A 25462-nucleotide genomic window follows, 5' to 3' on the forward strand; every position below is an offset into this window, starting at 1 on the left:
ACAGATATGTCGGTGAAGAGACAGTCAGATAACGCTAGCAGTTGCCCTGGAGTCATTGGCAAACACTGGCTTTGCAAGAACTATGGAAAAAGTTGTGATTGATGCATAAATGAGAATGCGGATTGGTATATATAGACTAACCAATGGTCCTCAGAGTAGCAGTCATTAGAATCATCTGAGAGCTTGCCTGGGACCCAGCCAAGATCAATGAAATTAGAATTTCTGGGAGTGGATGCTGGGTATAGAAATTTATTATTTATAATGTGCAGCCATGGTCAAGGACCAACCGCCTAGGCTTTATCAGTATCATCGCAGTGATGTGATAGCTGGGACGCCAGAAATGCCCTCCTGTCTCTTAAATTGCGTATTCATTCTACAAACATTTATCAGAAATGCTTAGGTTGCTAAGTTAGGTTTAGCCCTGTCTTTAACAAGTTCTTAATCTAGAGCAGCAGACAGACTTGTGGAAATTAGCTGTAATGCAATTTGACAGGTGCTGAGTTCACTACTGTGAGTTTATTCTCTCTGGCAAGAAAGTAAAGACGAGGCCGGGAGGGACAGTGAGGGAGAAGATGTCCCCCAGAAAGTGACATTTGAAAGTGTCATCTCTCGTAATTAAATGTAACTTAGGAATATGGTTCCCTGTTACTATCCACTCAGTTTAAAATCCAGATGCTTCGTTTCCCTCTGGTAAGAGACTTACCTTGGGCACTGGGAAAGCTTTCTCACAGCCACCCAGGAGCGACGTTACTCGGATGCAGTTTCACAAATAAAGGCGCTGTTTGGGCCAGGAGTTGAGGACCTGCATAAGGTCCCATTGCCAGTGGGTGAAGAGCTGCAGTGAATCCAGGTCTCCCTGGCTCCTGGATGGGTGTTTTGTTTTCTTTTGTTTGTTTGTTTTGTTTGTTTGTTTTTGTGTGTGTGCTGGACCATTCATTGCCATCCTTGGCCACTTAGAGGCTTGGTGTGGGTTCAGTAGAAGAGATTCTAACTTGATAGGGAGCTGAAGGACTCTGGTAGAGGGGAAGCTGAAGGAAGTAGAGAAAGCTTGTCCTTTCAAGCTTGTCCCCAGAAGTGGGACCGAGTAACCGGAAGCAGGGTTTCTGAGGTTCCAGGGGTGTAACGGACATGCTAGGAATGTCCATTTACTGAGTACCAGACCATCATAACTGAGGCCCTTGTGTACATTCTTTCCTCTAATACTTACATCCTCCCTAGGATGGTATTCCTATCTTCATTTTTATAGAAGAGGAAGTTGAAATGTAGTGAGGTTGAATAATTAACCCAAAATCTCACTACTAATAAATGCCGAAGTTGGCATTTGAACAAACAACTCTGTGATTCCAGCTCATGCGATGTTAACCATTGAGCTGGGGCTCAGTTGCTTTTTTTATGTCAAGTCCTGGGACATTTCCTGTGAGAAGCTCTCTAAGGCCTGTATGTGAGAAGCTTACAAGCTAAGGACACAGATAAATCCAACAAGTGGCCATGTTTCTTATATGGGTGGGTGGAGGGGAGCAAAGTACAAAGATGAGGTTGGGTATCTCTGGTAAGAAGTTACCTAAAGAAGGAGCCAATGGGGAGGAGACTAGGGAAGAAGGGAAATAGAGTTGACGAAGAAAAAAAAAATGGGACCATAGCATGTGAGTTGAGAGGGGCCCTGGAGGGGATACAGAAGGAATGCTTGAAAATGTTGTTGGACAGAGCATCTTGTATCCTGAAAGACAGATGGACTCATTCACTTGGCAAATAGTTGTTGGGCTTATTGGGTTGGCCCAGCTGGTGGGCACGAGGTTGAGACACGACACCGCCTTCTGGAAGCAGTGGGCACAGGAAGGAGGTGTACAAACAATGCACAGTGAAGCCACGTGAGTCCGTTAGCAGAGAGGCAGGTCCTAAGTGCCAGCGAAGGCAAACCAGCTACTGCTCCCGGCGCCCACTTGCATTAGCCAGAGGTGGAGGCGAAAATCCATGCCTCGGTTGCTTTACTCGCTCCCTGCACCCAGGCCTGGTGTTTAGCAGATGGGGCCTCCAGCCTAAATGCTGTTGATACGATAGCAAGAGAAAAACATCATGTGACAGCAGCCTGTGCTTTTCCCCTCTTACGTTCCCAAAATTCCGGCTTATTAAAAAACAGTGTTGCCATGGCTGATGTTCTTGGGAGGCCCACCACCTCCATACTCCTCATCTTAATTAAATAAGCACTTAAAGTGGAATCCGCTCCGCAGCCCCTGATTGCCTTCTAGAACAAGGCAACCTTGTGATGATGCAGCTTTTTCGAGTGCCTGTGTTTAAGTGATGACTTCAGTACCCTTCCGCCTCCACGAGTCTCCTTACAGATGTTGGTGAGAGTTCCAGGATTCACGCGCACCCAGTCGTACTTGTTTGTTTATTGTGCCCATGCATCTTTCTCAAAAAGGGACCGGAGGATACTCGAACCATGAGCTCTTGCTCAAAATTCTTTCTCAAAATTCCCATTTTCTTCCCACTGATCACTTTTAAGTCCCTTGCGTTGTGTCGTCTCTGTAGAGACTTGGGGCCCTGCCTTTAAAAAGCCGGTGGAAGCCTCTAGGGTGGGGGTGGGGGTGGGGGGAGAGAAGGATACCGGCTCAGGCTCAGATAGCCTTGGTTGTGATACTGCTTTTTTTTTTTCTCCTTCTAGAGTTTTTTTTTTTTTTTTTTTTCCTTCCCCCACCCTCACTGCCTGTGCTGCTGCAGTCAGCATCCAATCGAGATGTGTTCTGGGCTCAGGAGCCAATTGTCTTTCTCCTCACTGCAGCCTGAAGTCTGTGCACAATTTTAGCAAATTGTCATGGGGATGCGGGGGGGGGGGGGGGGGGTGCTTTCCCTGCAGGAACAGAGCCAGTGTCATTGAGCACATTTTGTTCAAGTACAAAGTTGATCTGTCTGAAGGAGACAGTGGTCAGCCGTGGTAAGGACCTTTGTCACCTCACCTTTTCTTCGTGCTCTGTCATTGTTGTTTATGTGAAGAAGTAGCGTTTAATCACTGGTCTCGAGATGAGACCTGTGGGGCCAGCCAGCGACAACATTTGTGTGCAGTGAGGGAATCCCAGAGGTTTTACAGAGGAGTCCGAGTGAAAAATCGGGGGGTAAAAAAAGGTGTTTGCTACTTGGCAAAGATGATGATGTGTCTGAAAGATTAGAGAGCAGTGTAGTGTAATAATTTTGGCACATAATTGACAAAATTTTGGACATCCGGTACAGTTGGGAAAATGACCTGAGCACTAATTCAATGCACAGTAGACAGTATCCCAACTAGTGGACTTGGATGAAAGATTTACAGTGAAAAGTATTGAAATAGGACTTTGAAAATATTGCATATTATTATTCTTTAAAGTTTATCATAACTGATAATAAATCTTATTTTAGGTATGTAAAAATTTATAAGTAGGTGTATCTAGAAGGTACAAACATAGCAAATGCCTCATATAAATGCAAGGTAATAGTGTTATTAATCTTGAGCTGACTTCAGAGATGTTTTACCTCTTTGATTTTCTTTGAGTTTTTTATTGCTGAATAAAAGACTTGCCCCTTAAAACCTGCCATCCTCTCTATATCACTAACTTATAGTTTTCATTTTATATACATACATTAAGAATTTATATAGAAAGGATATATATACACACATTTATGTAAATATGTATTATATATACATACATTTAAATATATACTTATATATTCATATATAAAGAATATATGTATTCTTTTTTCTATATAAAGTCACCTTTTCTGCATATCCAGTATCCTTTGGCGTGTCCATTTGTATCCATTTGTAATATATCCAAATCACAGAGGCCAGTCAGGGGAATGCACAGATAATCTAAGAACCTCTTGCCTTGCTAGATGTCTTGTTGCAACAGGTGGTGGGAAGCAAAATTTTAACCTGTTTGGTGTTCATTTATTTTCTAACATTGACCCTATAGTATAAGTCCTGCCGAAGGGAAAAAAACATGAATAGCAGATAAACTGAAACTTATAAGAGAATCTAATGTTATTCATTATACTTTGGAAATACCGTGTGGATTAGGCTTCTCCAGAATCACTTGTTTATGTCGTGAAACATCTTCTTCTTTGTAGAACTCAATGGAGATAGAGGCATTCATTTGGTTCTGACCTATTCTGGGTAGAATCATCTATGTTTTAGTGTAATGATTAGAGAAACATACGTACATATGTACTTGAGTATCTAAAAGTGAACATCAGTGCGAATGCATCTCCAGCGTAGTGGGGAAGAGTGTCAACTGTGTAGCTAGACTGCCTTGGCTTGATTATATGCCTTTGGAGAAGCACCCTCCTCCCCACATCCTTACCATCTCCTCCCCACATACGTTTGGGGAGATATTTAAAGATGGAGAGCTTTTGTGTGGCCAATGCTAGGACTGGAAAGGACTGCTTAAACAAGTCTTTCAGGAGATCATTAAGGAAAAAATCCTATGCAGTTGACTTAGAACATTCACCTTCTTTTTACCCTCCGGAAATCCTTAGAAATATAATAGATATGGTCATGTTGTAATCCATCTATAATGATACGATGATGAATTGGGTACTATTTCTAAAACATTTTGTATTTCTCAATTGAAAGGCATGTGCTACAAATAGAGCACTAAATTTTATTACGTAAATGCTAGGGTTTTTAATTATTAGCCAAGATTGAAGAGTGTCTCATTTGGATGCCATAAAACTTCACAAGTGTTTCTTGCTACCAACAGTTTAGAAGTCTGACAGTTGCTCTACCGAAAAAATAATGAAGCAATTGAAAAAAATAATAGAAACATAGTGACCTGGCATTTCCAATTTTATGGTGCCATAAAAAAGCAGCCAAGAAATGTTGGACTGTTTAATGATGCTGGCACCTACCAAATGTCACTGGGCTTTCACAAGGTCATGGAGACTCTGGTTTGACTCAGGGATGTTGGCCAGACCCATGTTGGGAACACAGGAAGACGGTGGAAGAGGGACAGACAGTAGGTGCCAGTTAAACCCTTCCCTGCACTTCACACAGTAGGCTACACGCTTGTGTGGGATTCTGCGGGGTAGAGGTGAGGCCATGGCTGTCACAAAAAGGTGAGCCTGTTCCTTCATACAGCATCCCACCGCCGACATTTCTTAACATAGGCTCCTTGTGGGCCCTCAACCGAAGAGGCCAACTGTCTTCAGATGACTGTCAGCTACAATTGTGTGCTCATATTGCTGTTGCCATCACCGTTGTACGTATATGGGATCTCTCACAGACAAAAGCTGCTGGAGAAAGAAGGGAATGGTATTTTTGTACCAAGAATGTGTGTGATTTGTTGCCTTTTCTCCTTTTTCCACCTCTTCAGGCTCTCATGCATTACATAATACTTCTCTAGATGTGTAGAGTTTCAGTTATGCCATTTTCAGGATGATTAATGGGAGTTGTGCAATTAAAGCTCCTAAGTTCTCTGGGAAAAAAGTCATAGTATCCCGATGTTTGAGTTAGAGTGCGTTGAGTTTGCGTCAGCATTGAGGATATTTTGGGATATTGTAAATGTCACTATTGGTTTTAATGTCCAAGAATCTTCATCACCGCACTTAGGAATGTTCTATGAAGTAGTGCCTAGAACAGCCTTGGTGTACGAGCTAGAAACGTCTAACCTAAAATTGCCGGGTTGAGATCATGTTAGACTTTGGTGAGAGAACATTTAACCCAAGTGAAACAGACTCCGTTACCTTCTTTCAGGCCATGGCAAGATTACAAATTTGAACTCAGCACATTGTGTGTATGCACCTGGGTTTGTAGTTTTCTTCCTTTTCCTGGCAGTCTCAATCATTGTCAAGCCACAGTGTATGTGTGAACATGAACTTTTTATGGGATCAAGAAATGGAAAAATCTAAATTGGACTTCTCTTGTAAACACAAGAAAAATATTTTGTATCTGGGCTAAAATGATTTTTAAAAACTGAGACTATTTCAATTAAAATACATTCATAAATTTCTGCTTTTTTCCTCTCACTGATAGGAGAAAAATTTCCCAGCTCTTGGGTTTGACCTGAGCTCCAAGCATTTGGCCTCACGTTGTTTGGATGAACACAGAGTAGTCTCCACCTGGAAAGTTAAGCTTTAGATATCGATTAGTGTTACTCTATTTACCTTATGTTAAGTTTAGAAGACTGGAAGTTAAATGCCTAGCAAAATAAAAGGAGAATTGGCTCCTATCTTCAGGTTCTTTGAGAATGCATGTGTTCTTGGTGTTACCTGCAAGTCCAATGAGGAAAGTAAAACAGGAAAAGTAGTGTTGGGTGTAAAGAATATCTTCTTACCTTTCCACATGATAAAATTCTGAAATAGGTACAGTGTGCAAAAACAGCAAGGACAATAGAAATCCCATTTTGTTATGAGTTAAAGAGCTATAATACTTGAGGATTAAAAGGACATAGAAAAATTACTGTTAACATGTGAATATTATAGGGACGCCTGGGTGGCTCAGTGGTTGAGCATCTGCCTTTGGGCTCAGGTTGTGACCTTGGGGTCCTGGGATCGAGTTCTGTATCGGGCCACCCAAAGGGACCTTGGGTCTCTCTCTGCCTTTGTCTCTGCCTCTCTCTTTGAGTCTCTCATGAATAAATAAACTCTTTTAAAAAAATATGTGAATATTACATATTTACTACATACAATACTATACAACTTAAATAGAGTAAATATATGGTACTGGCTTATTAAGAATGTAGATACTATGTATCTTTACAATAGAATATAGTACACTGTTTACAACACACAGCAAAACAAAACAATAACTTAAAATCAGTAAAATCTCCACAGAGATTTTCCAAGAAAAGAAATGAAAATACCTGTTCAGCTACATTAGGGATTTATACCAAATGATAGTCCAGTGTTCCTTTGCATTTTATTCTATGGCTTTCTAAAAGTCCTTATGTGTTTTTCGAAATAAAACATGAAATGTAAATTTTAGGTTTTATATTCTAGGTTTCTTAAATTTGCAACAAGAGCAGAATCTAAGTTTGTAATACATATGCTGCTCTTAGAAATAGGTACATAGTTGGGGTGAATATATGTGTGTGTGTGTGTGTATGTGTTTGTTTTTTTAGTAGAAGTCTTAGCATTTATTCATTAAAGCATACAGGAAATCCATGTATTCCAAATAATCCTACAAGTAATAGATTCTCTGTGTCCTGAGTCTAACTAGAATTGGTGCAATTTGTCCATCTCCTTGTGGTTCTCTAGATACATCTAAGGATGGTGCTAACTATTCAGGGAAGCTGGGTGTTCTAGAGTTCTATCCATTTAGACTAACGGCAAAAGCCATCACCCCCCCACAACCAGTAACCTTTAGAGCCCTCGTGTCTACCCTCTTAACCCTATCCTTTAGCTTCTTTGATCATTATCAGCATTTTGTTTTTCACTGTCCACTGACAAAATTTCTTCTTTTCTGATAGTTCTAATTCCAAAGAGAAGGCTTTTGTTTTCCTTATTTATGTTTAGATTAGGGTTGCATCATCTCCCAACAAAAGTTTACATCTTTAGAGAGCTGCCTCCATTGAAAATAGGCTTTATATTCATCCAGTGAAAACAGAAGATGAACAGACAAAATGAATGTTCTTTTCCCTCCACCTCTTAGCCTTTACTTCTCATGCAAGGAACGGCCTTAATCCAATTTCAAGTGTGTATACCTACATACATGTGTGTATACATTTGCATATGACTAAACACAAAATTATGCAAGGATCCACCAGCATTTCAGGTGGTGGTCCGAAGTCGTTCGTTATTTTTCTGGGTTCTCTGGCTACTTAATTTACCTTTCTCAGTAGCTTCTGTTTCAAAGTAGGGAGTATACGTCTCACATGTAGTTATCCTGAAAGAACCTTTCTGTAGGGAAGTGAGACCAAGAAAATGTTGTGACTCTTAAAGTCAGCATATCCAGTGTTCTAGTTAATGGGTGAATGGGGCTTTTAATATATTTTTGGAACTTATTTACTTTTTTTTATATACTACCATCTTTGTTTTAATTTCACATAAGAAATAAACATTGAAACTCACATATTCGGACCTTGAAACTTTTTAGAAGCTACAGCTATTAGAATGTGGCAAAATTAGAAGGAATAACTAACTGGTCAACCGCCCACCTTCTTTGAGTCAGGTTTTATAGGACAAAACTTATTATCTTAAGTTTGAGGAAATTGTCAGACATTTAAATGTGAGTATGGAAATATTTAAAGTTAATTACAAATAACTTTGGGTTGGCAGTTTTTAGTTGTGTACCCCTTTTATGCACTGAATGTTTGTGTCCCCCCCCCTAAAATTCTTATGTTGAAGCCCTGTTTTCTATGTGGCTGTATATAATATATATTATTTCTAAGGAAATAATTCAGGTTAAAGTCTCAAGAGTGAGACCTTAATCTGATAGGATTAATGTCCTTCTAAGAGACATTAGAACAAACCTTCTCTCCTCGTGCATGCACCAAGAAAGGCTGTATGAGGGGTAGCAAGAGGGTAGCTGTCTGCAAGCCAGAAAACACTCTTACCAGAAACTGTGAGAAAATAAATTCCTGTTGTTTAAAACACTCAGTCTGTGGTATTTTGTTGTGGCTGCCAAAGCAGGCTAAGAAGCCCCCATTAAATTCCATGAGGTATAAAGCAGTGGTTGACTCCCAACTGGAGATGATTTTGCCTCCCCCTCGCCCCAAATATGGTATTTGGCAATATCTAGAGACAACTTTCACTGTCATAACTGAGGACAGGAGTGCTTCAGGCATCTAGCAAGCCAGGCATGCTGCTAAATATCCTACAGTGCACAGAACAGCTCCACAACAAAACCTGTACGGCCCAAATGTCAATAGTGCCGAGGCTGAGAAAGCTTGAGCTTCCTCTTATAAGGTGCTTCTGTTCTTGTAAGCTGGAGCAAGTCCTTCATGGAAACAAGCAGCCTGTAAGAAAACATACACTTAAGAGCAACTAAATCCTGTGTGTTAGGTGCAATAAACTATTTTCAATATTTGCAAGCCAATAAACTAATTTCTAGAGTTAATCAAACTCATATCCACCTAAACGAAAACAAAATGGGAGTGTATATGCATGTGCAAGCATGTTTGCGTGCATATAATTTTTTCTAAAAGTTAATCGTGTTTTAAACTGCCTTAAATTTCCTACCACTAGGTGCCAGTAATTTTTAAATAAATATTATATATGTAAATTTATTCACCTTGTATCAGAATCGATAATTACAAATTAGCATGGTAGAGCCATAAGAAATATTTTTGGAAATGCACGGAATGATATTTTTTGACTGCCAGTTTTTTTTCCCCCTTTGGCAAAATTTTTCTGAGATACTTGTATCATCTCAGCTGAAAAAAAAAAAAGAAAAAGTAGTAAGAATTTTCAATAGGAAGCTACCAAATTCCTTTGCCAGAGTTTCTGGCCAATATCTGAGCAATGAATATCTCCAAAAAGTGCTTCAAAAACATTTGTGTATCTCAATTGCCCCAAAGGAAATACTGGTTTTATTTTAACAATTGAAATAAATGGGTGCAGTTGAAACAGTTTTTCCTGAAAACCAGTATTTCCAGTGAAAGTTGGAAAAGATTGATGAGTATAAGCTGGTACCCTTATAATTTTTTCATTACCCTTTATTTCCAGAGTCTACCCAGATGTGACCCAATAATTTTAATTCTATCACTTAGTTACTATTTGGCAGCTTAATGTCTTTTTACATTCTTTTTTTAAAAAGATTTTATTTATTTGAGAGAGAGAGAGAGAGAGACCGAGCATGAGAAGGGCAGAAGGAGAGGGAGAAGCAGATTCCTCAGCAGAGCTGGGAGCCCCATGTCAGGCTTTCTCCCAGGATCATGACCTGAGCTGAAGGCAGCTGCTTAACCTACTGAGCCCCTCAGGTGCCCAGGTGTCTTTTTACATTCTGATCTCATAAATCACCATATGCCTTTTATTTTAGGTAGATGAATTATAGTTAAAAATGAGAGGTTAGTTTCTCTAGTTTTCAAACAATTTTGATTTTTTATTGAGTTTCACCAATATCTAAGATGTTTCATTTTTTATTGTTAGCTAGTTCTTAAATATTAAAAATAGCTAAAAGACCATTTTCTCATATCTCTAAATTGCCAAGTAGTTCTATTCAGTTTTATCTTTACAATTTATATCCCATTATACATCATATGGTGTATATACATCATATAGTGTACATACATACTCATCATTTTAAATATGTACTATATATGCATCTATTATTAATTACTTAGGAGTGCACCTTATTGGGGCATGCGGGTGCCTCAGTTGCTTAAGTGTCTGCCTTAGGCTCAGGTCTTAATCTCACAGTCCTGGGATCTAGCCTCTCATCGGGCTCCCTGCCCAGTGGGGAGTCTGCTTTTCCCTCTCCCTCTGCCCTTCCCCTCTGCTCGTTCTCTCCTTCTCTCTCAAATAAATAAATAAAATTTTAAAATAAAAATTTAAAAAGTGCTCTTTATTAAACTACAATGTTCAAAAATTAACCAGGTGCTTATTTTGAAGCTCACATAGTTAATCCAAACATACATTCTCCTTTGTTACAATCACAAACTTGTGCCCATTTCAAAAGCTAATGAGAAAAATCCTTAAATTCACAGTTGAATAGTTTATAACTTCAGAAATTAAAGTCTTGATGAGTTGATCTCTTGAGTGACCGTTATCGGTCTCATATAGGTTTTTAGGACTACCAGGGGAACATTTTGACTTTTTTGGAAAGATTACTTTTAATGTAAAGCTGTAGAAAAATTACTGGAGAAAAATGAACTTAATCTGAATTGATACTGCACTGAACTTCCTCCATTCCCTTAAAATACATAGTATGTATATTACAATGATGTCTTTGAAATCTGTGTTCAAGTTAACCTCTAAACAGCCTCTTTGGCATCAAAGGTATTTATGGTACAGACTCTGGTTAGTTGGGCAGCTCACTGACAGTAAATGTCAGTGCCATCAACAAAAACAAACCACAGCAACATAACACTATAAGAAATGTGTTAGAATGGCATCTTCTGTAGTGGATGTGGCCAATACAGAATGATGATTAAGGGCCAAGCTTACATTGTTGATGATTGACATGCGTTGTCACTGGGTTTTACTATTTGCATTATTTTTAGTACTTTTAACAGATACAGTGCTAAATTGGGCAACTGTTGTTGCTATTAGCTTGAGACCTTAAGGAAAGAAAGAAAAATAACAACATAGATTAACAGCCTGTTCTTTTAGGAACCCTACCCTGTATGAAGTTGGCCCTCTAGCTTGCTCAAGCCGGACACATCACCAGTGAGATCAATGGTATTGTTGCCAGTCTACAGAAAGTTACGGCCACTCAGAGAACTTAACTCCCATAGGATCACACAACAAGTAAATAACAAAGCTGCTATTCTGTTCTTTGGACCAAGCTGTGTCGGATAAAATGTACAAATTACATGGCCATAGGTTGAACGGCATGGAGCAATCAAAATGGAACAGAAACTACTTTATATTTACATTTTAGCATTAATCCTAGCAGCCCAATTTAGTGTATCTTGAAGCGAAATCTCAGGATGATTTAGGATATAGTTCCTCTATATAGATTTGCATATGCGAGCGCTAGATAGTGACCAGATTTCTGTTCTTAGGTTTTTAGAATGTGTTGTCACTGGATAGATACTGGGATGCCAAACACATTGAATCTCTTACACAAATCTTGTTTCTTCCCTGATGCAACTTCTAAACCTTCTGTTACCTCTTCTCCTTTTATCGGGTGTTCGATTACTGGCCTCAGAATGAAAGCATCAGTTAGTACAACTCAGAAGCAAAGTTTGGTATTAGAGTTAGTGCTCATTCTATTATTCTCCTTGTGTCCAGAGTAGAGTTAGAGTGGAATTCATCTTTAAGGATTTTTTAGGAGGTGTCCATTGATTTTGCAAGCGCGTATTGAGGGGTGGTCCTGGGAACTCAAAGGTGGGATGAACTTCGAGAGATACCAGCGGCGTGTTCACCTTACCTCTTAAAGAAGGTGCATTGCTGGTGATTTGCCCCAGGGTTTTCAGGCAGTCCTCTAGAAGAGGATGTTTATTCTAACTTTTTCTTGACCTTTTTATTTGTCAAACCACAATTATTCAGCAGCATAGTCAGCACTAAACACGTTTTGAACTCCCTGGGAAGCTGAGTTTATCTAACATCAATTGCAGAGGCTACTCTAGTTTTTTTGTACCCCCCCCCACACACACACACATATCAATGAAAAATTTACATGTATTTGCAGAATTGTGTTTTATGGTCTTTTTTTTTTTTTGCTATTTCAGAATAATCTGGAATACTTTTGAAATGTAGATCCCTGGGCCCCCCAGATCTGTCACCACAAACTGTATGGAAGAGGCCTGCTCGTCTGCCAACTTTTTCACTAAATATCCTTAGGAACGTAGCTTTTTGAAGGTGCAGTTTCAGTGTGATCACATCAAGCCGTGCATAGAAAGGTAGCATATGTAAGAAATGTAGTAGAATGGCATCTTTCCTGAATGAGTGCGGTAAATACCAAACAGAGACCAAAGGTCTGAGCTTCATATTAAAAGGTTTGACAGGATCTGACACAGAATCTATAGAAGGCGCCTGTGATTTGTCTCCATTATTTCAATCTGAGCTGCGTTCACGTTCACGGGGAGGAGGGCCTGGGTGGTTTGTGTTAAGGGAGGCAGTCGCGTGAATAGCTCAGGAAGATCAGTGTTGGTGTTGGCCAGGCCTAGTTCAGGGCCCGGAGCTGTCTCTGTGCGATTGTTGGAGCTAGAGAAGCTGATCTGGGTGTATTGACAGTACCTGGATTCTCAGGGGGGTAAGCCTTGCTTCTCTTCACTTAAACAGATCCAGTGTTAGTAAGAGATACGATGTGGAGATACTGAGATCCAGAATTTCTCTTAGAGCCAAGTTGTTCTTTGTCCTGAGAAAGGCGGTTTTCTCTAAGACATCTCAACTGGATAGTCCTGAAATCAGACCATGTGGTTTATCCTTGAGCTTATTTATGTTGGCCAGCCGCGCTCTGTGGTTTCTCTTGTGACTCCTAGTGTTGTTTTTCTGTAAAAGTTATTTTTCATCCAGACGCTTTCAAGCTAATAACATGCTCATGACCTCCCCAGATAGCAAGCAGGGTTTCATTCGGAGTAAGTCATAGATAGATAAGTGGTACTTTGTGAGCATATCAATAGGCATCACTAAGGATACTATAAAAGTTCCCCTCATGCCAATACTTTGTTTTTCTTTTGTTGGATATACGATCAAAGTGGTGGTGGGGGTTGGCAGTAGCAGCTCCTGACCTTTACCTTGCTCACAGAATGACACTCAGTGCCAGGGGCATGACGTAAACATTATCTTCTCTGATCTTCGTGATAAACATATGGTGTAGCTTACATAGCAATTTTGAAATGGATAAAAGGCCTGAGACTTAAAGAAGTGAGTTTTTTAATGCAGCTCATGATGCTGATGGGAGACCTAGGCCTCTACCCCAGGCCTTGAAGCCTGTCAGTTCCTTGATATCGGTGACTGTCTTTTGCCACCTTCTGACTTGAAGTATTAGAAGTGATGCTCTATTACATAAAGCTTGCTAAAATGAAAGAAAGGCGCTAGCCTATGACATTATCCCTTTGCAGAAACTTATTCCTAAAAACCTGAAACAAAACAAGCCAGAAATAGATCTTTCAAGTTAGGATTGTGACAAGAATTTTTTTTTTTTTTTTTTAATCATGAACATAAGCATGCTGAGTCAGTTTACAGTATAAGGTCAAATTATGGCAAATGGATTTTTCTTAGAAAAATCAAAGAAAGCTCAGGAAGGTGGTTGATGGCTTCAATGGAATCTTCCTTTGACCCTCCCAAACAGTTCTGATTAGATGTATTGGGGAAAGAAGTTGTCAAGGTAATAACTGATGAGACCTGTTACTGTACAGACTTGAGAACATAGTGAAATAATATGGAAACAGTGGGATGATGATAGTATTGAAATAATATGAAATAAATCCCTAATACAATATTTCATATTACAGACTTTAATATATATTTTCGACGAAAAGAACCATCCCAAAAGGAAGGGTATATTCACATTTCTTATTTTATGCTAACTTACTTTGTTTCTCCATGTTACACTAAAAATCTTTTGGAGGGTAAATATGTCTATTTCCTATTTTATAGCTGTTGGGTCATATCCTCCAAGTTCATTTCCTTGGAACTCTGTACAAGTAAAAATAGGTGCTACAACTTCGTGATTCTCTTGGGTTCAGTAAAGTTAACCAGAAGATTTGGAAGGAGCTAGTATCCTTTATTTCATAGTCTTTATTTTAATATTACCCTGCCTGTTGGTAGATTTTTAAACTTGGCCCTAGGAATATTAGTGCTACTATAAAAACAAGGGAACTTCTTTAAGCTTTTAAGACTTTTTCAAATGTCTTAATACCTCATTTTGATAATGCATTTGGGTGAAATCATTACTTAATTCTAAATGTATTATAAATGGATATGGATAAGGCCATGCATTAGAAACCCATGGTAGATCCAAGGGGTAGGTTTGCAGTGCACTTCTTTTTGAGGATTTGCTGGTCTAATCTTTTTTAAATGGTATTCTCTGCTTTGTTTTTTTTTTTTTTTTTTTTTTTTAGGGTCGTTGCTCCAGGGAGAACTGCAAATATCTTCATCCACCCCCACACTTAAAAACGCAATTGGAGATAAATGGGCGCAATAACTTGATTCAGCAGAAGAACATGGCCATGTTGGCCCAGCAAATGCAACTAGCCAATGCCATGATGCCCGGTGCCCCATTACAACCCGTGGTAAGCACATACTCGTTCTTCATTCATTACGTTTGTAATTCCAAGTGCTCAGTTTCAGCGTGAAAGTAATGATTGCACTGGATTAAATGAACATAGGTAACAGTATCAGGTATCTAGCATTTTCTAGCAAAATTACCAAGCAAGCTCGGAAAGGTTTTCACACTGTGAAGTTACTCATCTTCTTGCTAAATCATGTGGAAATTTATATGAGGGCGTGTGTTCCCCCTAAAATTCTCTTCACATTAAATCCTATGATTTGCAGGCGTTAAAACTCGTCAACAGAGTCCATGTGCATTTTCAGACTCCCTTTAATGGTAATAATTAAAATTGCAAAATTTGGCATAGAGCATCTTTAATTTTGAGAAAAATGTTCCCTTTCCTCTTTTCTTGAAGAGAATCCGTTTGCATCACTTCCCTGATTGAAAAGGAGCCTTTTTATTCTTTCAAACTCAACCTGAAATTACTCTGCAGTTACAGATGCTACCAAAATTCTGACAGTGGCGAATCAATATCATGCCCTTGGACATCTCCTTAAAAGATCACTAACTAATCAGGAGGGGCAAAAACTCTCAGGGTTTTTAAGCAAAGAGCTAAATAATTTAAACCGTAGGTGGTCATACTGACCTAATGTTTACCGAGCACTGTGTATGAGTAACTTTTGATTCTGAGCTTGCTTGCTTGCTTGCTTATTTATTTATTTATTTATTTATTTATTTATTTATTTATTTATTTATGCTTTGGGGGAGTGTGTATGATAAATGACTTCAATAACCTTTACATTTGTTCATAAAATTGAAAGACGATATCATAAGCAATTTTAGATTACAAAATGTGTTCCGATGTTAATTGTGATACTATAATTCTGTATTTAAATGCATGTTAAAATTTGCAGTGATCAGAATATATCTGGCAGTTATTTATGTCACTAACTTATATGCAATATTGTGGGGTTATGGGAATGGGAAGACCCACAGTTTTCTTATACGCTAACTGTAGCATGTGTGCTAACTGATTTTTTTTTTCCTGATACATTTTAACCCCTGAACTCAATGTAATTGTTATTCTCTCTTAGAACTTAATGCACCAATCATTCCAAAAAAGAGGGGGGGATTGCATTTCGAGGTGGGAGGGATCTCCATATCACATCGGCAGTGATACCAATTGTCAGTACTGTACAGTTGAGGTGAGAGAATGTTATAATTCTGTGTCTGTTTTAACCTGATCTATATTTTTTTAACCGTTATCGGGGGCTCAGTTAAAAATATGATATCTTGCATTTATTTTCGTGGCATCTGCTAATATTATATCTGCATTGGGATAGCGTGAAGATTTCCATTTGGGTAAAAAAAAAAAAAAAAAAAGGTTTATAATCATTCTCCGTAGCATAAGATCTAGGACATGAGGTCTCTTTTACAGCTGGCCTTGTCACACAGTTTCGGAGATCTGATAAATCTTTGGGGTGGCTACTCCGTTAGCTGGTATAAGGATCTCTCCTTGATGTGAGATACTTTGTTCCACTTAAACATTTAAGGCCGGGCTCTATCTCCCTTCTCAGTGACTGGCAGGTGGAATTCCCACACTGCCAAAAACAGTGCTGGTCACGGCTTTGAGCTCCTCACTGCAAAGTCTCGGCGCATCTCCTGAGCTAGTCCTTGAGCTTTACTCAGGGCCATGCCAGGCTCATCGTATGGGTGACCCTGGGACGGGCTGTCAACAGTGTTTATGCTCATGCCTATAAAAACACAGTAACACATATGTGGTACTTTCGAAGTCATGAAATCACAATTTCTGAAACCATCAGACAAATCACATTTTCTGGTGCTTTTGTGGGAAAATTCGCTGCTTTGACAAAAACATTTATTTTTATTAGTTGTGAGCACATTCAGGCTTTATGCTAATTTCCCCTGGTATGACTAGATTTGAATGCAGAATTACCCTTCTGCTACAGGCATCCTGAGATCATAGTCTAAAAATACCCTCTGTTCAGGGTGACGTTTTTGTAATAAGTATAGAAGTCATTTTAATTATTCAATTTTCAAGCATTTGGGGCTTTAATGACTGTAGAGAAGGCTTTAATCCAGGAAATTCGCCTTCAAAACCCCACCTGAGACTTCTCAGTCCTTTGTGTAGTCAGCCCTGCTGATGAGGGTAATGATACAGAGATTCAGAAATAAATGAGATGGTCATAACCAGCTGCTTACTGCAACTCGAATGCTGGGTCAACGGATAGGGGTTGTAACCGGGCTAGCAGCAGCCAGGTAACTCGTACAGATGTTAGTGTTTGAAGACAGAGCGCACATGTGGATCCAACCCAGGTGGTGGTTCTGGCAAAGGAGACGATGCTGTGAGCGGATCCATCATTCAGGAGTAGTTAGGAGTATCTGGGCAGTCTCAGGGTTTGTAGTCAAGGTGGCAAAGCATCTGAGTTCTTTAGGGTTAACCAGCGTGGCCCCTAAACCATAGGTGAAGGAGCACAAAGAGAAGACGTAGCAGAGAAACTCTAATCAAATCGAGAAGCATCTCCATCATGCCTGGCATATAGCGATATCAAAAATTGCTTGATGAGTGAATGAATGAAATAAGGAGTTTCCTGAACACGAGGAAGACAGGCAAAGGTTTGTGGTGGTTTACCTGGCCCTGTGATTCCCAAGGAATCCTCTGCAGGAATCAGAGTACAAGCCCCAGTGTAGAGACTGCGGCACAGAATGGGGCACACAGTTGGTTCTATATGAGCACGCTCTGAGCAGAGGCAGCCGGGGGCTTGCTGAGGGTCGTGCTGCGACCAGGCAAGAGCTACGATACCACTCAGTTGGGTTTGCATCCTCTCAAAAATTGGGAGAGGCTGGGTCTCTAAAGTTAAGGTCTTCAGAAGATGACACCGTGCTAACTTGGGGAATGCAGGGGTTTATAGGAGAGTTAACTGTTTTCGTGGACTTTATTCTGTTGTTATGAAATACACCACGCCAGGAACCAGAAAGAGGGCTTCCACTTTGGTGGCAAAGGGCATTTATTGCGCTCTCTACTTTTTGTATCATAAATCCCCACAACCGCCCTATAAAGCTGATGTTATTATCTCACCTTTAGAGATAAAGACAGCAGGGGTTCAGAAAGGTTAACTGATTTGCCCAAGGTACATAGCTAGTGCATAGCAGGTCCTGGATTTTAACCCAAGTGGTTCAGGTTCTGGCATCCATGCTGCAGAAACACTAATTAGAGACATGCCACCAACCAGCTCTGGGTCCTTGGTTGATCCATTTAAAATCTCTGACCTTCATTACCATGTAGTGAAAAGTTTCAAGTATATTATCTGCAGGTTCCTAACAATCTCATCATTATTTCCGTTTCATAAGAAAATAAGTAGTTGAAAGGAAGTAATTGAATTTACCTGTGTGTCTGCTCCCTAAAACTTGCAAAATAAATTATTTTAAAAAACTGGCATTAGTTCTATCATCATTTCTAAGCCCCTAATAAAAGTGGAAAAAGATCATATTTCTCTTTATTATATGATTTTTGAAGAGAAATGGAGGACCTATAATATTTGATTATCCAAATTTTTAAAATTGAATTTTTGGATTTTTTTTTTTTAAAGCGCTACTTTAAAAAAAAAAAATCATTACATTTTTACGCACTATCTGGTGCAAAGATAATCCAACAAGAAAACTAAACAACCTAACCAAATATAGACCATCTCTTGTGGCTCACAACTTGGAAGCAGCTGGTGTATTTCTTTGAGCCATCCCAGAAAGATGTCTTCAGCAATTCTGTTGATTCCAGGCTTTTGTCTTTGTCCTTGAAGAGCTCTGCATAAGCCATGGTTGTGAAGAGCTGTATCTGGGGCTTTGCACTTCCGTGCACTCCTCGCCTTTCCCCGTGCTCCCAAGCCTTAGCTTGGGCCATCCGTAATTTCTGGTGGCAGCTGCCCTCAGGGTCCACACACCTGACTGCCTCGGGGTGCATGACTCAAGTTGAATTCCTGTGCCTTTCATGGGTTTGAAGTAGCCTAGGGACCAAGAAATTCAAAGTTATTGGACTTGGCTCACAAGTCGCGGGGGCTTAAAGCTGTTCGTGTCGCCTCACCTTGGCAGCATGGTGTCCCCATGTCGTGGGTGTTGGCGGTTGAGCGCTGAAAGCTCTCAAGTCATCATCTGTCGCATTTCCAGGAACACCTAAAATTCTTAAGCTGCTTTTTAGTGCTTTACTCTCCAGTTTTTCCCAAGTAGTGATTGGGATAAGGCCACCTCATGACAAAGCGTTTGTGGTGAAATGTTCCCACGGCCATCATCCTGAGTCCTGCTCCGTCCACCTGCCCTTCTAGGGCCTGTTTCAGGCAAGGAGCCTGCGCATCCTCAAGCAGCTGGAGGACAGGCCCGCATCTTAGGGGCCAGACCATATGGGTTGATAACCTTATTCCTTGGTGGGCTGGGAGTGAGTCTTCTCTGTTTGTCACTCCCATTAAACCAGATTGAAGGATAAGGTAAAATTAAAAATAAGGCTAGGTGGTCATTGTGATTTGCCCAGGCAGCAGGTCAGTCTGGAAGCTGACTTTAAAACAGTATTTCTAAAAAAAATAAAAAAATAAAACAGTATTTCTAAAAAAAAAGTAAAAAATAAAAAAAAAATAAAACAGTATTTCTTATTTTATTCCAGTCATATGCTTGCCTTCTTGGGGGGGAGGGTAGACATTGTAATATGAATTTGTTGAGGACTCCCATTAGCTTTTGGCTGTTTAATATTCAAAGTCATTGTTTTCAGGGACTTTAGTAGCTCTTGTACAGGGTTGTGCGTACCCAGAAACAGGGTTTCATATGCTATGATGATGTGCTGTCAAGTAAAAAAAAAAAAAAAAAAAAAAGGCAGCTCTATTTTTTACCACTTACAAGTTCAGCCTTTACACACACATACACAGGTAACATCTAGAAAAATCTGACCAAATTTATATTCCAGCGATCTCAGCAAATACTAATCAGATATTATTTATGATATGTACTTCATCCATTTCTTAAAAAAAAAAATCACAAACATTGTATGCCAGACACTGTTTCACATAAGGTATTAAAATAAGTTAGGGCCCCTCTGATAGTTGCAACATTACAGCATGGTAATGCCACATTACTGAAACCGAGAGAGAGGTCGGTGTAAACGGGGATCCCTGGGTGGCTCAGCGGTTTGGCGTCTGCCTTTGACCTCAGAGCGCGATCCTGGAGTCCTGGGATCGAGTCCCGGGATTGAGTCCCGCGTCGGGCTCCCAGCATGAAGCCTGTGTCTCTGCCTCTCTCTCTCTCTATGTCTATCATGAATAAATAAATAAAATCTTAAAAAAGAAAGAAAACCCGCAAAACAAAAATAAAGGAAATTACAGTTTTCAAACAAGAATACTAGACAAATTAATGATTACATTTTCAGGCGGAGAGGCCGTAACATTAAATCTCTCTCTTTTTTTTTTTAAACTGTTCACATATCTATACTCGAAACTACTTAATGCATTTGCTAGTTGGTTTGTGTGCTGGAGGAAAGCAGCACATCGGCTAAGGCAGTCAGGAGGCTGCGTAGACGCCTGCAGCAGGTGGGGTGCAGGATGAAGGATGCGCCAGGCCGTGCCTGCCGTCTGGTTTGCGTAGGAGAGGGGGGGTAAGTGAACACGTGGGGTGATCAACCCCAATTTCGAGCACTGAGGAGTTCTATGGCAACGGAGGGTAGGAAACACCTCTTCAGAGTTTGGAGATGGGGGCGGATCAGGGGAAACTTGGATGAGCAAGAGTCGTGATTCTTGAAGCGTGGTTAGAAATGCAGCAGAGGGCTGGGCGGGAGCAGCGTGCAGTGGAGACGGCGCACCGTGCTCAGAAGAAGAGCCACGAGGGCACGTGTCTCCCTGGGGACCTCACGCAGGCCCAGAAGCCTGGCCCTGTTTCTGTGTTTAAGGAGTAAAAGACCACATAATGTATGGAATTGGAATCACCCAGGAGGTTTCTAAATAGTACTGCCGACCCTGTGATGGGTGGGGAGTGCCAGGGCATTCGGGGGGCTGAGGTTCTCCGGAGGATTCCACGGCCAGCTGCCCTGAGAACCCCTGGTCTTGGAACCACCTGGAGCCAGACACACCTGTGCCCAGATCCTAACTCTTTCATGCACTTATTTTTGATTATGGACACGGGATCTCAGTGGGGCCCTTTTCTTTGTCTGCAAAATGGAAGGGATTAATAAAAACCACCTGACGAGACTGCAATTCATTCATTCACTCATTCATTCATTCGCTTATTCAGTATCTATTTATTGAGTACTTACTATATGCTGGGCATCCTCCAGCTAGATCCCAGGGATTCAGCAGCACACTATACTGATGATCCACACACACCCCCAACTCAAAACAGAAACAATGGAGTTTTTGCCTTTGTTTGCCCACAGAGTTTATATTTTCCTGTTCCAAGAACTAAATACCATAGCATAGGTAAAGCGCTTAGCACAATGCCCGGCACACAATAAACAGAAGGAATTCTGGTAATAACCATGGTTGCACACCTTTAACTAGGGTCATCATGTGAAATTGAAGAACATTTTAATTTATAATAGAGCCTGATTGCTTTAACGGAATCAAAATGCCTCATTTAAAACAGACAAGTGGTTATCCCATAAATGCACCAGTGTTGGTAAGATCGCACTGGGTTTTGCTCTGCGGAAGGTGTTCACTGGCAAAAGGCGATCGTAAGCCAACCTGCCTTATGCCTTCCAAGAAGAGAATTATCTGTAAATCGTTCTACAGGATGTGGTCGGTACCGACTACACCGATGGCATCGTTGTATGTTAACCTGTAGATACTTCGGAGAAAATAGGATGCACTTGCTAATACCATAGCATTAACGTCCTACCTTGCCGTTCTGCTGAACCCTGGGCAGGATGGCTTTCTGGAATGGACTCAGCAGCCCAGCCGTCCAAGCACCTCACTAATCCGATTAGGGCACTGATGGGGCCATGCAGTGACCCACCTCCAGGAAGGTGCTCTTTGCAGAAGGAATGTAGCAAATTTCACAGAAACTCAAAATAAAGGAAGGAATGTTGTACTTTTGGGGGGTGGGCAGGTTTTGGAATCAAGTTTCAAAGTTCAGAGCTGTTATGATCACTCAAATAGCTCTACTTCTCTGGAGAGGGAGCAGTTTGAGAGAATGCTTGCTGAAGAGTTGGATGTTTCAGATTTTCAAAGCTGCTAGATTTTACCTGGGGACAGGGCCCTAAAATTCTTCAGATTTAAATTTGCTCTGCTGCCTTAAGTCAGAAAATCAATTCACGCGACAAGCCTACAGAAGCAATCCAGCAGGAAAACTGTTGCCAGTTAGTAAGATCAATATTTTTTATTTAGTAGGAGTCTTCCTTTATCTGTGATATGCAACTGCTACATTATATGCATCATAGATTCCAAGTTGATTTTATTCAATGAGATTTAACACAGCTGCATTTTATTGGTCACTGGTCTTATTTTCTTAAAATAAATGCTTTTCTTAAAAAAAAAAAGAGAGAGAGAGAGAGAGAGAGAGAGAGAGAGGTCAGCCCTTGTCCTGGCAATGCCTCGGCAGCCAGTCGACAGTGGAGCAGCATAAAATCGGCTGCTATTTAAATAACTCGATGGACAGAGATTGCTCTGGGCCTTAGATTTGGACTGATTATTGATCATACCCGGAGCACCCAGGTAGTCTCCGTGTTGTCAGTGTTTTGGGCAGGGATGAGGGGTGAGGGTCCGAGGTATAGCTTTAGGCCACTTCCTCAGGCAGGAGCCCTCAGCCTGGCAGGACAGCTCACCATGGTATTCAGACCGACACGTTTGGAGACATAATTATGACTTGAAAATGCCAGTGGAAGGTATGGTGCATTGTGTCTTCTCCCACGTGAATCAAATTATGTGTGAAATGGTCTATTTTGCATGGTCTTCTTATACTTAGTAAGAATGTATGCACTAGCTGCAGTGATTTTGTCTTGAAACAATTTGTGAAGTCAGAAGACGAGTGCATCCCTGAAGACAGGGATTTTCAACCTAAACACTATTGACATTTGGGGCTAGGACCATTCTTTGTTGTAAGGGGCTGTCCTGGGTGTTGCAGGCCACTTAGCAGCATCCCTGGCCTCTCTATGCATTAGATGCAAGAGCACCCCCAAGCTGTGACAGTCAAAAATGTCTCCAGACATTGCCACACGTGCCCTACCTACTTGAGAACAAGAATACTTGAATTCCGTTTTACTCTTCTAAATACAGGACAAGGCAGGGCCATACTAAATAAGAACACATTTTATTTTTTTTAAAGCTATTTCTTTTGAGCTCTTAAGAATTGCGGTTACATCTTAATTGCATAAAACTTTATTCTAAAACTCTCTTGAATACTGTGTCAGCTCAGGGTTCGTCCAACTTCTTATTTCTGTAAGAGAGAAGAATTAGCTACAACACTGATGTTCCCTTCAGTCTAAAAAGGTTTCTGTGATTCTGTTCCTTATCACAGGGTAATAAAGAAAATTGATTGTTAAAAAGTCCTTTAAAGAACAGGATTCATTTTGCCCAGGACTTTGTGGGTTTTGGAGACAAACACTATTATTGCACAAAATCTTAGGCTTCAAGAATTGAATGAAACCCTATTGAATGATGGAAGTTAAAAATATACCACCCATAAGGTGGCAGATTGTTGTGCTACGTTATGCTTTAAAAAAAATGGGAAAAGCAAATTGCCAAAGTAGCTTTCAGGTAAATAATTTAGTTCTACTCAGGAACAAATACATTTCCCGTTACACAAATCTTCGTGTCCCATTTAGTTCTACTCAGGAACAAATACATTTCCCGTTACACAAATCTTCGTGTCCCAGGTAGGAACCATCCTCCTATATCCATGAAAGCATTTCTGGCAGAAATTCGATCTTGTGACTTTTTTTTCGGTGCCACCACGTGTATTTCCTTGCAAAAGCATGTAGCATGTGTTTCGAAGTTTTCTGTTTCAGGCTTCACATTTGGGGTGGTTTCTCCCTAGTAAGGTAAATTTTTTGTTAAGTATTTCACGAGGGTGTGATAAGCTGGTGCGATATTGATAGTTTCTTTAGGAAAACGCACAAGTGAATATGCCAAACGCTTTACCTTATGTGTTCAAAAGAAATTGTGTCATCATCGTCTTTTCACATATCCCCTGAGATTTATTCACAGTTTATATTGACTGCGAAACTCTGTTGCCCACTGGGAGTTCTGCTTTATTTATTCCAGATAATAGGACACTTGCAACCCATTAACAGTTGTAAACAGATCTTTCAAGTTCATCTGACATAGCAATTATAAAATGTGTTTCTCAGATAAGTTTCCAGGATTAAATCAGGACAAAAATGGAGATTAGATGACCACAAGCAATGACTGCATTGAATAAGCGATCTGTTATTCAAAAAGAAATTATAAGCATTATAGACACCGGGTTTCAAAATCCCAGCAGCTAATTGAACGAGTAAATCACCTATTATAGTTTAGAAACACATTGACTTGATGAATACTTATTTAAGAAACATTCTTAGCCTGAGTGAGATTAAATAAACAGAATTAAATGAAAGAAGGGAGGGAGGGACGGAAGGAAGAATGGATGATGGATGGATGGATGGAGGGTAGATATATAATGTGGGATATCAAATACAAGCCAAGACTTGTATATTAAACTTCTGCTTTTTATTTTTTTTTTCCAGCCAATGTTTTCAGTTGCACCAAGCTTAGCCACCAATGCATCAGCAGCCTTTAATCCCTACCTGGGACCTGTGTCCCCAAGCCTGGTTCCAGCAGAGATCTTGCCGACCGCACCAATGTTGGTCACAGGGAATCCCGGGGTCCCTGTACCTGCAGCTGCTGCAGCTGCCGCACAGAAGTTAATGCGGACAGACAGACTTGAGGTAGGAATGATGAGCTGGTTTCTCTATGGACTCCATTCTGAGTTTCAAAGTGTGCTGTTGGTTCATTTCTTCCACGGCCATAAAGGCCAAAAAGAAATTTGAAGTATAGATTTGGGTTGACTATTTGGAGCCTTTTGCTCCAAAAGGAGGAGGTATGGAGGTATGCTGTATTTGACAAATGGAACGTTGATAAAAGCCACAGCAGCCGGATAGTGTAGCAGGGATTAGGGACCCAGACCTTGGGGCCCAGCTGCCCCTTAACTTGGTTTTATCTTTGATTCCTCATCCTCAAAATGGACATAATAATGGCCCTTTCCTCAAAGCGTTAGACCGACATCTGGCACACAGCAAATGCTCCCTGGATGTGCGTTGTTCGTGTTGCTTCTTTTGAGAACAAATTCTTTTCCTCCCCTGACACTTGTTCTCACAACAGTTTGCTCAGTTACAGTGCATCAGGCATTTTAAAATTTATTATTGCAAATTTCCTCACAGGCCTCACAATATTTAGGTTGGAATAGCAAGGCAGCTCCGCTGGTGAAGTGTGCTCCGATGAAAGTTTTTCAGTTGGAAACTGCATCGGGCTCTAGAGTCAAGGATGATCAGATGGATGTGCTTTGCTATTGCAGCATGAAAAAGAAGCGAAAGATCTCATTCTGGTATCAAAGTGGTTGCTCCGAATTTCAGCGTGGCTGTGAATTAATGGATTCGGTAAACTGTAGATTGAAGAAAAACACGGCAACGTTACTGTCCGTGGAAGCTCT

At 40.4% G+C, this 25462-nt stretch overlaps 1 protein-coding gene across 26 annotated transcripts in view; it reads left to right on the forward strand.

The window, feature by feature from the left end:
• The window catches only part of MBNL1 (muscleblind like splicing regulator 1), a 203548-nt gene that overhangs the window by 147412 nt on the left and 30674 nt on the right, over positions 1-25462 (forward strand). For 24 of the 26 annotated variants that reach the window (XR_005377216.1, XR_005377215.1, XM_038571239.1 and 21 more), the window contains 2 exons: positions 14640-14810; positions 24501-24701. Coding sequence is in view for 24 of the 26 variants with exons in the window: in XM_038571239.1 (XP_038427167.1) it covers positions 14640-14810; positions 24501-24701 (372 nt within the window). In the remaining 2 variants the exon portion in view is untranslated. Of the gene's footprint in view, positions 1-2913; positions 2933-14639; positions 14811-15902; positions 15994-24500; positions 24702-25462 lie in introns of those variants that run through there. The other 2 variants (XM_038571260.1, XM_038571255.1) reach the window with 2 other exon arrangements.

This window comes from Canis lupus, chromosome 23 (assembly GCF_011100685.1).
Source record: "Canis lupus familiaris isolate Mischka breed German Shepherd chromosome 23, alternate assembly UU_Cfam_GSD_1.0, whole genome shotgun sequence".
Classification (NCBI taxonomy): Eukaryota; Metazoa; Chordata; class Mammalia; order Carnivora; family Canidae; genus Canis; species Canis lupus.